The sequence below is a fragment of the Pteropus medius genome, unplaced genomic scaffold (assembly GCF_902729225.1).
Source record: "Pteropus medius unplaced genomic scaffold, Ma_sr-lr_union100, whole genome shotgun sequence".
Lineage (NCBI taxonomy): Eukaryota > Metazoa > Chordata > Mammalia > Chiroptera > Pteropodidae > Pteropus > Pteropus medius.
The window spans coordinates 5023973-5037065 of NW_024356333.1; the positions used below are offsets into that span (position 1 = coordinate 5023973).

At 38.3% G+C, this 13093-nt stretch overlaps 1 protein-coding gene across 11 annotated transcripts in view; it reads left to right on the plus strand.

Annotated features, from left to right (window-relative positions):
- TPK1 (thiamin pyrophosphokinase 1) overlaps positions 1 to 13093 on the plus strand; it is a 278577-nt gene that overhangs the window by 45183 nt on the left and 220301 nt on the right. For 4 of the 11 annotated variants that reach the window (XM_039861312.1, XM_039861320.1, XM_039861313.1 and 1 more), the window contains exon 3: positions 10777 to 10848. The exons of 2 other annotated variants lie outside the window; for them this stretch is intronic. In XM_039861312.1, the coding sequence (XP_039717246.1) occupies positions 10777 to 10848 (72 nt within the window). Of the gene's footprint in view, positions 1 to 8144; positions 8590 to 10776; positions 10849 to 13093 lie in introns of those variants that run through there. 5 more of the 11 variants (XM_039861319.1, XM_039861314.1, XM_039861317.1 and 2 more) reach the window with 5 other exon arrangements.

Consider the following 13093-nt stretch of genomic DNA (forward strand, 5'->3'; position numbering starts at 1 on the left):
GACATCCTCTCCAAGGCAGGCCTCGTGATTGGAAGTTAATCCATGTTAGAGGGCATATTGTTAACAGTGGGGTATTTGAAAAGATCCCGTTAAATATGATGGTTGGATGTGATTTAAGTACATGGAACTTACCTGCTTTCTCTAATTCTTTCAAATAACTTAATTTTAAATTTGAATGAATCCATTTCATAACTTTTTATTCGAATGTAATTTTAAATTTATTCAAAACAGTTAGTGGTAGTTATATATTAAGAAATGGATAGGAATTATTTAACTCTTTAGAGTAATACTGATTTTGGCAAAAATTTTCAGAATAAACTTGGCCCAGAGGCCACACATGCCAGTCCTAGGTTTATTCTCACTCTCGTTTTACTCACTTTATTTCTCTCACACGACCTGATGGTACGCATCTGTCTCCTGCTTACCTCTGGGTTGTCTGAGGGCGGTTTCTGTCCTCAGTGAGCCTTACGCTAAGCTCATGAAAATGCCAGGCACAGTAGAACAAGTGCCGAATAAACTGACTTTTAAAGAGCTACAGATAGTTGTTGAACATTTTATTATTCGTTGAGTGCTGCAGGTAGATAGATGTCTTCCAGACGCCATAGAGCCCAGGTTCGGCTAATTGTGGCAGAAAGGGAACAGAGGCCAGCGTTGTGTGTGTGTGTATTTCAGCTTGATCTGCAGAGGAGAATTAATGAGAACGTATAGGAGAGCTGTAATAGAGAAACCCGTTATATTATTTGGAGGTTAGATTCAGTTCGTTTGTCCTTGTGAGAGTTTCCCGTTTGGCCGTCAAGATGAAGAATCGGTCTGCGATTTCTTTTATGTTGCTTTGGGGTTCCTAATGCAGATATTTTCCCCTTCTCTCCCTGACCTGACCCATGGTACTGAGAAAAAAATAAATTTAACCTGGAGATGGGCCTGCACATAGTTTTTATTTCTCTTTCATAATGGTTATGTGTTTGTACTAATTTAAACAGACATTTACCAGTAAGCCTAATTACTGCGTGTCTAATCCTTCTCCCCAAAGCTGATTCAGACTCATCTGAGCTCTGTTATATATAGTTTCATCAACATCTTTTGCAGGTATGCCACATTTTTTCAGTCATTATGGCCTCGCTGAAATTTCTGACCGCAAACTTTTGTGTTTTCTTATGCTGGATTCTTCGCCTGCTACTCTTTTTGTTTCTTCCTCTATTAAAAAGTTGTTCAGAAAAAGGAGGAAGTCCTTGAATGAATAAACATGCTCCTACATAAGGATTCTTAAAATTTTCACTTTCTCTTAATAAGTGTTAAAGAAAAAAAAATATTGAAAGTGTTAAAGAAAAAAATTACTTGTTTAGCTGACACTTGTTAAAAGCACAGCGAGGAAGACTTTATTCAGGGAGGGCCATGGCAGCAGTGGGGGAGATGGGACTGGACTCTGGATGCAGTATGGGCAAGTGGGAAGGCATAGCCAAGGAGCAGGGAGGGGTCAGCGGATGGAAAATTACCAAGAAGAAACCTCAAGGGTAAGGGGATTCTGGCTAAACTGACCTAACGGAACCTCTGTGAGGGCAGGCCGGGGCCAGGATGACGGAATCTCTCTGAAGGCAGGCCCGGGGCCAGGATGTTCAGCCAAGATGGTCAGCGGCCAGCAGCGGTGGGGGCGTGGTGGGGATGTGGAGCGTGAGGAACCCTATCAGACGAGCAGGACAATCGGATGCCGAGGGTGGGCTGCTGGTTAAACTGACTTAGCAGGATTCTTGCTACATTGGACAATGCAGAGATGAACATGAAGTCCAAAAGTCAGGAAGAGTTGAAAAAGGACCTGTAATATGAAAAATCCACAGTAGCCACAGTAGTTAAACAGTTACCTACCGTGAGTCTATGCAAGTAAAATTATTTTTTTGGTTTTCCTGAAATCCTTTTAGCCTTTGTAGGGGCCCCATGTACTAAGTCATATATCTATGTGTGAAGTAATCCTCATCTCCCATGCATTCTCTTCATTTTCTTTATTTTTAACTTTATGTGTACCAGTCTCTCTTGGAATGTTAACACACCTAGGGGTTTAGAAATGACCCACTTTTTTCCCCCCAATTTACCTGGCCCTTTATTTTAAAAAAATTAATATATTTTTCTATTCAAAAATAAATTTACCTTCATATATGTGATCACTTTAAAAGGAGATTCATCAAAAAATAAAATAAAAGGGGATTCATCTACATATACAGAATTTCAAAGTGAATCAGTAAAAAATTGTTCTGTGTATTTCAGTTGATATTTATCGAGCTGCTACTTTGTGCTTTGTTTTGCGTGAGGCTCTTTGAAAGAAGCATATTTGAAACTTTTTGATAAGGCTCTGGCTTAGATTTTATGAAACAAATATTACTTTAAAAATCATTATATTCATTACATTTAATTTGAGAATCAAAGGTTGATAGAAGAAAAAAATAGTATAAAAAGGAAGCTTTACTTAACATTAGTAAACAAGAAAATTGAAGACACTCAAACAACAGGACCCTTAACTGCTAGAATCTCTACCAGAATTGCCCTTTATCCCTGAAGTTCCTTTAATTTTCCCGTCTAGTCTCTGTTTCTTTCAGGGCGCATAGGCAGTCTGTTATCCTGCTGGAAACTCAGACTCTTGGGATTTGCATGAATGGTGTCACAGGTAGGAGTCCCCATCGGTCTGGAGGGGGCAGCCCACAGATTCAAGGCAGAGGCTTTGGTGTGAAAATTTTCAATTGCTTCTCAAGCTTTAATTTTCTCTTTGGCAAAATGAAAAAAAAAAAGTAATAGGATTTCCCCCATCATTTGTAGTGCATGTACAATACTTCAGATTTCTAACTTGTGTTTTTCTTCCTATATATGTATTCAGTGCATACTTATGGAGCGTCTACCCTGTGCCAGGCACTGAGGATACATCAGTGAATAAGAGAATAACAATTTTTGTCCTCTTTGAGCTTCTTTCCTAGAGGGGGAGAATGTCAGTATTTGATAAACAGTAAGCATTCAGTAAACATTACCTTATATAAGAAGTTATTGTATTAGAGTTTATGGAACAGTGTGACTTGCTGTGTAGTAAAATAATAGCACTTTATTATTTTCTTTGGGCTGGCAATACCTGGGGAAATGAGAGCTCTAATTATCTCTCACTCATCCCTACCTTGTCTGTGCTCAAAGGAAGGACCTGCCAGGAGTTTCCATGACAGCTTGCTGTGTTGGCACTTATTATTCAGATGCTAATGGGATGAATTCTTTGGCTTTTACATTTGGGGACAGATTTAATCTGTCTTCTTTAGATTTCATTCATAATCTAATTCACAAGTCTTTTTAGCTTGTTTGAGAAGTCTTTAATTTTAGAAATCCTGCCTGCTGAATCATAATGCTGAAGAACGAGTTAATTAACAAAAATAATGTTAAAAACTATTTACTTTTAATTTTAGTAAGTCAAGTCTAAAGACATTCACCACCTTCATCTATCTGAAACATGTTGACATTGCTCTAAACAATAAGGCCAATAATAGCCATATCAGAATGGAGATTAAGAATAAAAATCAATTATTCTATTCTTCAGAATCTCAGGCTGGGGAGGGAAGGTAAACTAGTGATTGCTACTTAAAATGGTCCAAAATACATTTTACTATGTGGCTGCCACCCTGCACTCTGCCATTACCTTAGTTAAAAGATAAACAGAGACACATTAAGATTTTCGAGAGTTTATTTGAATAAGCATCTGTTTGAATCAGGCAGTGCCAAACCCACCCTGGTTAGGAGTGTCCCTGGCACACGAGCCAGGCAATAGGCATTTGTAGGGCAGACTCGGGAAGCAATGCAAGGAAATTCTTTGACTGGTGATAGCTTAAGCAGGTACCTCATTTGGGAAAGGCTACTTGGCTGTTCGTGATTGGTTGTTCTTAAATTTCGTAGAGGAGAGTGCACTTAAAATTGACTCTGGCTTAGGACTGGTTTGCTTAAGCAGGTGACCAGTGTATTACAGCCACTAGAATCTAAAGGATTGCTTGGTTTATTACTTTTATCACCACCTTTTCCCCAGAGTGTCGACCAACTGGAGTAGTGTGTTTGCCCTTTTTTTGTGCATGGTGTTTTCTCTGGAATGCACCGCCTCTCCCAGCAGGGGCATTCCTACCTTTCTCAGTTACTAGAATGACTGTTCTGTGACACTTACCACTGTTCTGGAATAATGACTTTTTTTTATTGTATTAGCATTTTAAGATTAAAATAGTTATTAGAATTTCATTTATATAGTTGAGAACTAAAGAACTGTGTTTTCGCTATTAAGGTGTTACCAGAAATATAGGGATCCTAGCATTATTCTTTTTCAAAAGCAGTGGCTGCTAAAGAAATTCTCCAACTGAATGCTAAATACTTAGCAAATGTACGAGCCATTTGTTAGCTTGAGATTGGCCATGGCGAGGTACTGACAGCATAGAAATTGGCAAAGGCTCGAAATCAGGGCTTCCCCTACCCTTATCTCTTTGGGCCCGAGGTTCACCGTGTAAATTTGCTACTATTTATCACCTTGGAATGTTATTGGGACTCCCTTACATTCCGATATGCTTCCTTGAAAGGCACAGAAAGAGGTAAAGTTATAATCGGGTTTATGCATGTGTGCCCAGGATATTAGAACCATTTCATCTGTGTTCTGATGGGGAAGGGGAGGAAAACAGCTGCCTTACTGTGTCTGTGTGCCCCCTCCCGTGGGCCCACATCATTTCCGAGTGTGTGTGGGGGTGGAGGAGTGGTCAGATGGAAACCTTCTAGGCATTTGCAACTTGACTGTAAACGTTATTATTAACTGGCCAGTCCATCTTTGGAGTGTTTCTCCCCGCCTTGAGAATCCATGCCCTAGAAATAGAATTCAGTTTGTAGCTGATTTGGAAATGGACATTAGTCGTTAAGTGACGGACACCTACATTGAGCTTATTGTGGTTCTTTATATAAAAAAAATGTTCTAAGATTGTGTTTTGGTTCACACAAGATACGGTGACATTAGAAGCAACTTGTAAGATGTAGAAAGCCTTGAAGATGAACTGGGAAGACAGTTAACCATTATAACGTTAGAATGTTCTAAGCTGGCATACATGTGTGTATGCTTAGTTTTGGGGGTAACTGTTTTAGTGATACAGGGAATAGCACAATGAATGTTTTTAAAGTTCAAGTTAAAAATACTTATTTATTGACTTCTTCATGCCAAGGGCTAGGCTAAATTTTGAAGATTAAAGTGATGAGTAACTTTTTTTTCCCTGCACACCTAAAGTGTATAAACTTTTTAAATGAGAAGTATATAACAATTATTAGCAGAAAAAATTAAATACTATAGTTTATGGGTGAGAATGATTAATGAATTTGCTCACAAATTCTCCTTTCTAACCTCTTTTTAAACAAGCTTTTGAATGTAGTACAGACTAGATTTAAGTGTTTATATGCTATAAAGTCGTATACAAGAAAAGTTAATGATTTCCTTCTCCCCTTTTTTCCTCATTCTCCTACGTTTTAACATGTTACACCTTTTTTTCTGTGTTCATTTCTGGTAACTATTGATGGAGAGAAATGTTCTATGTGAGAGAAGCATGAAAATACTAATGGACTTGGGAATTGGGACGTGGTAAATTCTTAAGTGTAACACCGACTTGTAAAAATCTTACCCTGAGCTTTGAAGAATGAATGTTTTCTGAGTTCTCTATAACATATTTCAGTTGGGGGGAAAAAAACCTCTACATTTTGTTCTTTAAAGTACAGTGAAAGGCATCGCCCTTCCCTGTCCTGAAAATCCCATTGTAAGTCACTTCCTCTTGCTTCTTAAAAAAAATCTAAAGCTCAGTCTAATTAACATACATTTCTTGAGGATTTGGGGAGGACAGAATGCTAGATAGTGTTTTACAAGTTATCTGCTTTTAATTTTTACTCTGAAACCCAAACGACCTTTTATTTTAATAATTCTTCGTTGTAATCTAATGTGGTATTTAAAGATGTTGGCCATCATCATCTTTGGTGTCGGGCACATTGCCTGGGATAGGTTCTTTTCTTTTTATCATTTAAACTATTATTTCACTTTTTTTAAAAAAATAATATAAGCACAGGGTACCAAATCCACAAGATAAAAAAGATAAACAGGTAAAAAGTAATGCTCCCTTATATTTTGGTGTTCCAGCTAACAGTTTTCCTCTTTGATAGATATTCTTGGTATTCGCAAAAATATATATATATATGTATTTTTTTAAAAATTTTTTATACATATGGTTTTGTAACATCATTTATTCACACCTTGCTTTTTCTACTTATTTCTGTTTGGAGGTTTTTCTGTATCAGATAATGCAGAGCTGTTCTACTGTGTGAGATGTAGTATAATCCAGTGCTCATGGGTCATTTCCATTCTTTCTCTATTAACAAAAAAACCCCGTGGATATTGAGACTCTTGTGTATATATCATGTCTATGAAAAAAGAAAAGCAGCGGTAGGGAACCTGCTTTGTTGTGTTTACTTCACCGGGAACTGTGTGAGAGCCACTAGGTGCTGTGTGTCAGGCACTTCTTGTGACCTAGAGCACACCACTGATTGGTGTCACAGCTCTGCGTGCTGATGTTAGGGCCTCCTCCGAATCCTCTAAAAGCCCACAGTGCCCATGAGATGGAGATATTCACCTGCCCTGAGTTCAGTAAGATTTTCTCCATTGTGGGTTTGACTTGATATGATGGACTCCGTATGTAATCAGAATTAGTTCATAGTACACAGTTATCTTGAATTTAAATGTATGTATTTTCTTTTTTTAAAAAACAAAAAGACTTCAATTTTATTCAGAAATACTTTGATCCCATGATAGTGTGCTACGTAGTCAGTATCAATTTAAAAAGAGTTGTGTGTGAAGCCCATGGTGCTTTGAAGCCCACCTACCCCCGGAACACTTATCACTCAACCAAACCAGCACGAGCTCTCGAGAGAGTATTCGGAAAGGGAGTACTTCCTGGCCCACCGAGCCTCTCTGGCCCACCTGCTGCTGCCCAGTGAAAGGGACGCTGCACCTTCGAGGTGGTCGGAAGTGGGTTGAGGCTGCGGGAGCAGCCTGAGGATGAAGGCAGGCCCTCGGTGTGGGAAGCACTTGCCATACTGACAAGCGTTCTGCCTCCAGGAGACATTGTAAACCGACTTTAAAGTGTGAGCACTGCTGTGGGCCCGGCCGTCAACATGTCAAAACCGATGTGAGGGACCGCAATTCTTTGGTACTTTATGATGAGCCCTTAGGGTTGTGACATTACATCTACAGTTTGCTGGGCAGGGACTGGTTTTACTGACTGAAGGGAAACACACTTCGTTGTGGCCCGGGTCAGTAGGGCCAGGGACGGCCCATGGAGCAGCCTTGAACTCTGTCAGCAGCTGGCCAGGGATGGCCCATGCAGCAGCCTTGAACTCTGTCGGCCAGTGTGCCGAGACTAAGAACTTGGCTTCCCTCATTCAGGTCGTGGTGAGCGTGTGTTCATTGGGAACGCGGATATGGCTGACCTTTGCAAGGGGGAAGAGAAAGAACATTTCTTGACGTAGTCTTCTCCTTTACGTCAAAGACTCAAAGCTTCGTCAGACTTAACCCGCCTTCCCTATTTCCCCCTCTTTATAGAAAATGCAGAATGTTCTTTTTTTCTGAACTGACATGCATTTCTAGCATATGTGGATTCCCTTGAGTATTTATTGGGGCATTTTGGTTTTAGTGGCATAGCTTATATAATGCTCGGGTTACCGAACTTGGACAGGCCAATTCCCACTGCATCGTTGGAGGTAATGCTCTGGAATGGAAATTGACTTACCCTTTCAGAATCTATTTACACTTTCCACCTGCATGGTTGAGTGGCAGTAGCTAGATATGCGCCCAGGTTTCTAGGGCTCAATGTCATGTTGCATGGATTTCTTTCTTTCCTAAAAAGGTAGTAAATATAAATATCCGTTTAGCTTGAAAAAGCTTAATCTATTTTCAAATAAAATATTTCCAAACGCTTTAATTACATAGTTGGACTTCTGTGAATTGTCTTCACTTTCTTTAGATTGTTCTTGAGTTATAATGATCCAAACATCAGTTAGCTGTTTTAAGGCAAAATGAATAGTTTTTGTTGCTGTCTTTTCTAGTACCCTTCCTGGAAGATTTTGCATAATATGCATCTAGTCTGAGAAAGGCGTCTCCCGAGCGTTTGGCTAAAGTAAAAATGTGAAAGATGGAATCGTTCTTGGTCTGTCTGAGGAGCATCAAGGAAGCTAGCGTGTACGTTACAGAGGGAGGCAGTGGGAGGACAGAGCGAGGGAAGACAAGATAAAGTGGGGAGAAAGAACAGTGAGATCACAAAGGGCCTTTTAGATGATTTGTTAGAAACTTGACTTTTACTGAAGGGAAGTCAGTGGAGGGTTTTGCAGAGAGAGATGCTTCGATCCGACTATATTTTAACAGGACCCATCTGGCTGCTGTGTGGAGGGGGGACAAATGTGGAAGAAGCAAGGCCAGTTACAGGGCCGTGTGATAAAATCTGGAGATGAAAAATGTTCACGTGAATGGGTTATCACCGGAGAAGTCGGTACCAGTACGGGCAAGAGTGGAAGGAGCAGGTGAGGATGAAGAAAGCGTGAACAGGAGTTTGATTTGGGGCATGTTAAGTTTGAGGTGTCTGTCACATACCTAAGCGGAGTTGTTAAGTGGGCCATTTAACGTACAGTTCGGGAGTTTAAGAAGAGAGCCTGAGGTCAGAGACAGGACTGTGGAAGCCATCACCGTAGGTAGTATGTGAAGCCACAGGCTACAGGGCATTACTTAGGGCAGTTGATGTCCATTAAGACGAGGCCCAAGGACACACACCTAGAGCACTTCTGGTACAGAAGCTGAGGATACTCAAAGTTTATGCAACAAATATTTATTGAGGGCTTTCTGCTCAGGCGAGGAGTCAGTAGAAGAGGAGACTGGAAAGGAGTGGCCAGTGAGACAGCAGGAGACCCTGCAGACAGTGGTTTCCACAAAGTAAGGGAAGAACACGATTCGGGAAGGAAAGGATGCAAGAAGCGACCTACTCTGTTGTGCTACTGAAATGCGTTGGCCGAGATGAGAATTGAGATACAGTCATTGATTTTCAGAATAGATGGCTGTCGATGACCCTGACAATAGTTATTTCCAGGAAGCAGTGGGATGAAAACCCATTGAAGTGAATTTTGCTGAATGAAGACCGAAACTGAGATATGGGATCTAAAGTTGTGGTAGGGCAGAGTGACCGTCTAATATATCATCCGATCCAGGACGCTTTACCAGTGGAAGGGGCGTCCTGAAGTAGATCAAATGGTCACTTTTGGTGGTAGGATGGGAGGCAAGAGAGATTTTGCAGGGAAGTATCTGTTTATGTCTACTCTGTTTACTTTCTCTGTAGCAATTTCCTATATATGAGTTACCAATTTTTAGTCCATTGCTAATTTGATTATTGTGATAGACTTCAGTATGAAATATTTGTTCAGAGCTTTTTAATAGTTCTGCTTTGTCCACATGCAATTTATTTCCTCAAAGAACGAATCGACTTGATAGTTTTGATTTCCCTGTGCACACTTAAAGAAATATCCTGCTCTTAAATATAGAAGTTTGTGCAATATGAAAATGAAACTCAATGCCCTAGAGTTTTCATTATTTAATTGAAATACTTTCAGGGATGAGAGATTTATAATAATGGTTTTTTGTCCTCTAACAAAATAGATATTATGTATAATGACTGGCATGTGTTTTGGCCAATATTGATTTTTATCTGAGTTCCAGTATTTTTTTTAAACAGAGGTCATAAACCCTTGATAACTTGCTAATGCATTTCAGTAAATTTTTTTCTATTGCAAATTGTGTTTCATTTCAATGTATTTTCTCTTATAGTACTGGTCTTTAATCCTTTTTAAAAAACTCACACCATATCAGTTAAAAAAGCAACCCATTTATATTTATTTATAAAAAATTATAATTTTTATTGGGTTTTTTTTTTTCAATCTGTGACTCATATACAATGAGGTTGAGATTCACTGCTTTATATACTTATGGGCAGATTCTTCGTTTGTGATAATTGATATAAATCCCTGTTCATGTCTCTTTATAATCTCTTTCCCTTTCTCCCTACCTGCACTAAAGTTCTTATTTTATTTTTAATGCTTTTTTTTTTCAATTACAGTTGGCATACAATATTATATTAGTTTCAGGTATACAACATAGCGATTAGACATTCATATAACTTATGAATGATCACCTCAATAAATCTAGTACCCATCTGACTAAAGTTCTTGTCAGTGCTAGTTAGATTGTATTTGAAGCTCATTAAGATCCATTTCTAAGAGGGACAAGGGATCAGTTCTGCGAATTTCTTGTGTGATTATGCTATGGTAGAATTTGTATTATCTTCAATATGTGTCAAAGAATATCTTTAAACTGCTCAGTTCTTTTGCAATGATTACTTTATGCAGAAGTCTGTAATTTTATTGGGAACAGGTAAAATGCATGAAAAGAAGCATACCCAATTGTTTATATGATAAATTATTTTTGTAATAAATTCCTCAGCAATATAGTAATGTGACAGATATTGAATAAAGTAGATACAGCTAATCTATGGTGTCTTTTAAAATTAAGGTAAGAGAAAAATAAAATTAAGATATGAGAAATTAACTGTAGTTGAAATTTAGCTCTGTGTAGATAGAAAATCTGGACTAGTAGAGCATAATTCTAGACTCATGAGGAAAATAAAAGACTCAATCAACTTATTTTACTTCCTTTTTTTTCCATAGGAAATTTGAAATACTGCCTTGTGATTCTGAATCTGCCTTTGGATAAATGTTTTCGTCATCTTTGGAGCAAAGGTAATCTTAATTAGTGTTTATATTTCTTTACTTTCTTACTTTTTGGGGGATTGATGAACATGACTTGTTAAATAACCTGGAACCTAAATATACCAAAACGTGGATTTCAAGATAAGATGCTTCATTGTCGAATTATCAGAAGAATCCATCATTGGCTCTCAGCCCGTTTGTAGATGTGGTTTCCTCAGCATGGATCCCCAAAGATAGAATTGCGACATAGCCCCACTCTGCTGTATTTCAGCACTGCTGCGTGGGTGTTAATCCTGAGTGCTCAACAAGTATTTCCTTGAGTGTAAATGTTTTGGCACCAGTGACAGCAGGAAGTATCCATAAATCTCACTTGTCCCAGCCTTCAATAATAAGATATCTGCAAGGTGACCAGATTTGCAAAATTAAACAAAGACAAGTTGCCAGTATGTTGAATCTCTAGGGATGCTAAAAAATATAGTTAAAAGTGGAATCGTTTCACAGAATTAATACTTTTGTGAGGTTTCGTGCAAGAAACAGGCTTTATTAACTTTTTAATATTATCCTTTGATTTTATTGAATTAACTCGAAGGTAGAAAATAATAAGTATCATTTGCTGTTTTGAACCTCTGCTCTTCTTCCATGAAATCTTGAGGGTTTTTTTAAAGGTTTTCTTCTGTGACGTTATCAATGTAAGTCGTAGACCAAATTATAGATAAGCAGAAGAACTCGATATATCGATGCATATTCCTGATCCTCTCTTATTATCTCAGAATTCTTTAGTATTCTCCATGTAAGGTTTTGTCTCTCAGAATGCAAACATGTTAATAAGCTTATTTTCTAGACAGAGGTAATTGTAATACCAGAGGGAATAAATCATTACAAATGATTTTGTGTAAAATATTTTCCTTGTCCAGGATAATTAGGATGAAAACTCTGTGTTCTATATTTAGCCATCTTTAAGTTCACCAGCTTAAAATTTCACGTTGTAATTGTACAAACATTGCCCCTCCATGTTGGAACATCATTTGACCATTAATATATCTTTCATAGCACTCACTGCTGGCTCACTGTAGTTAGGTAGTGGTTTGGCTGCCAGAAAGCCGTAAAGTCTTTTGTGTCTCTTTATCTCCAGTGCCTAGTGCTGTGTCTGGCACGTCATTGCTCAGTGATAACAAGTGAAAGAGCAAACTTAGCATGGTTTATGTTGCTAATAAATACCAAAGTAGTGATTAGGTACATCCTTTTACCTGGACTTAGATAAGGTTTTATTATATTTTTAGGAGAGTGTGTGAGCCACTGTGTTTTATTGCAAACAGTAGAAACACAAAATAATCATTGATAGGAACTGCTGGAAACCCTGGATAATGAAAACTGCATCTTAAGAAGTTTCACATTTGGGGGGATGAGGGGCCTATTTTGTACATTATATAAAAGGATGTACGTTTTTGAGCTGACTGAAATTCCTCATATTATTAGTTTTCCTGTAGGGAATTTGATTTGAAGAAGTCCCATGCCTGATAGGAAGCAACTAATCATTTGATTAAAATATCAAATCATTTGATTAAAAACAACAACAACAACAAAACGCTTGGTCGGTCGTCTGTTTACATGAAGAGGATGAAAGATATCTAAGGTTTCATGTGTACAAAATGGTTAGATAATTCTCATTTCCAAAGTAACAAGGTTATAGAAATGTTAAGTTCTTTCATATATACCTCTAGGATAATTCTCGGCTTTCCGGAGCCATTCATCATTGTAAAAAGCAGATTTGTTAATAAATACTGAAGAAAGGGTGATTGTCATAACAGAACCCGTCGTTTTATGTTTGTGTTTCTTTTCCAAGAAAAATCAATAAAATAGGGAAACTTCGAGCTTGAGTTGTTGATTTGAACAAAAGAGAGAGGCCTAGAAAGCAGTATGGGGCAGCGTTGGGGGTTTGGGAGGGAAGACAGAATTGTGGTTTGGGATTTCATGCAGGAAGTGCAGGCTGGAGGCTGCCACGCCTGTTGCTCTTGAGCTGATACGTGCCACATTTTCTGTAACTTCTGTGGATGTGCAGATTGTGAGGAGCAGAAATTGGGGTGAAAGCTGGGCTGTTAAACGAAATGGAGAAATATTTAAAGGCTGCTGTGTTGTATAAGTTTCATATATAAAATTGATAGTTTAACCTGAACCTATGACAAAGGCTTCTGTTGAGTAGGTATTTTCTGAGGTTCGTTTCAGGGAAAGACTACTTTGATGGTTTATTTTTTAGTTTCTTTCTACAATATTTAAT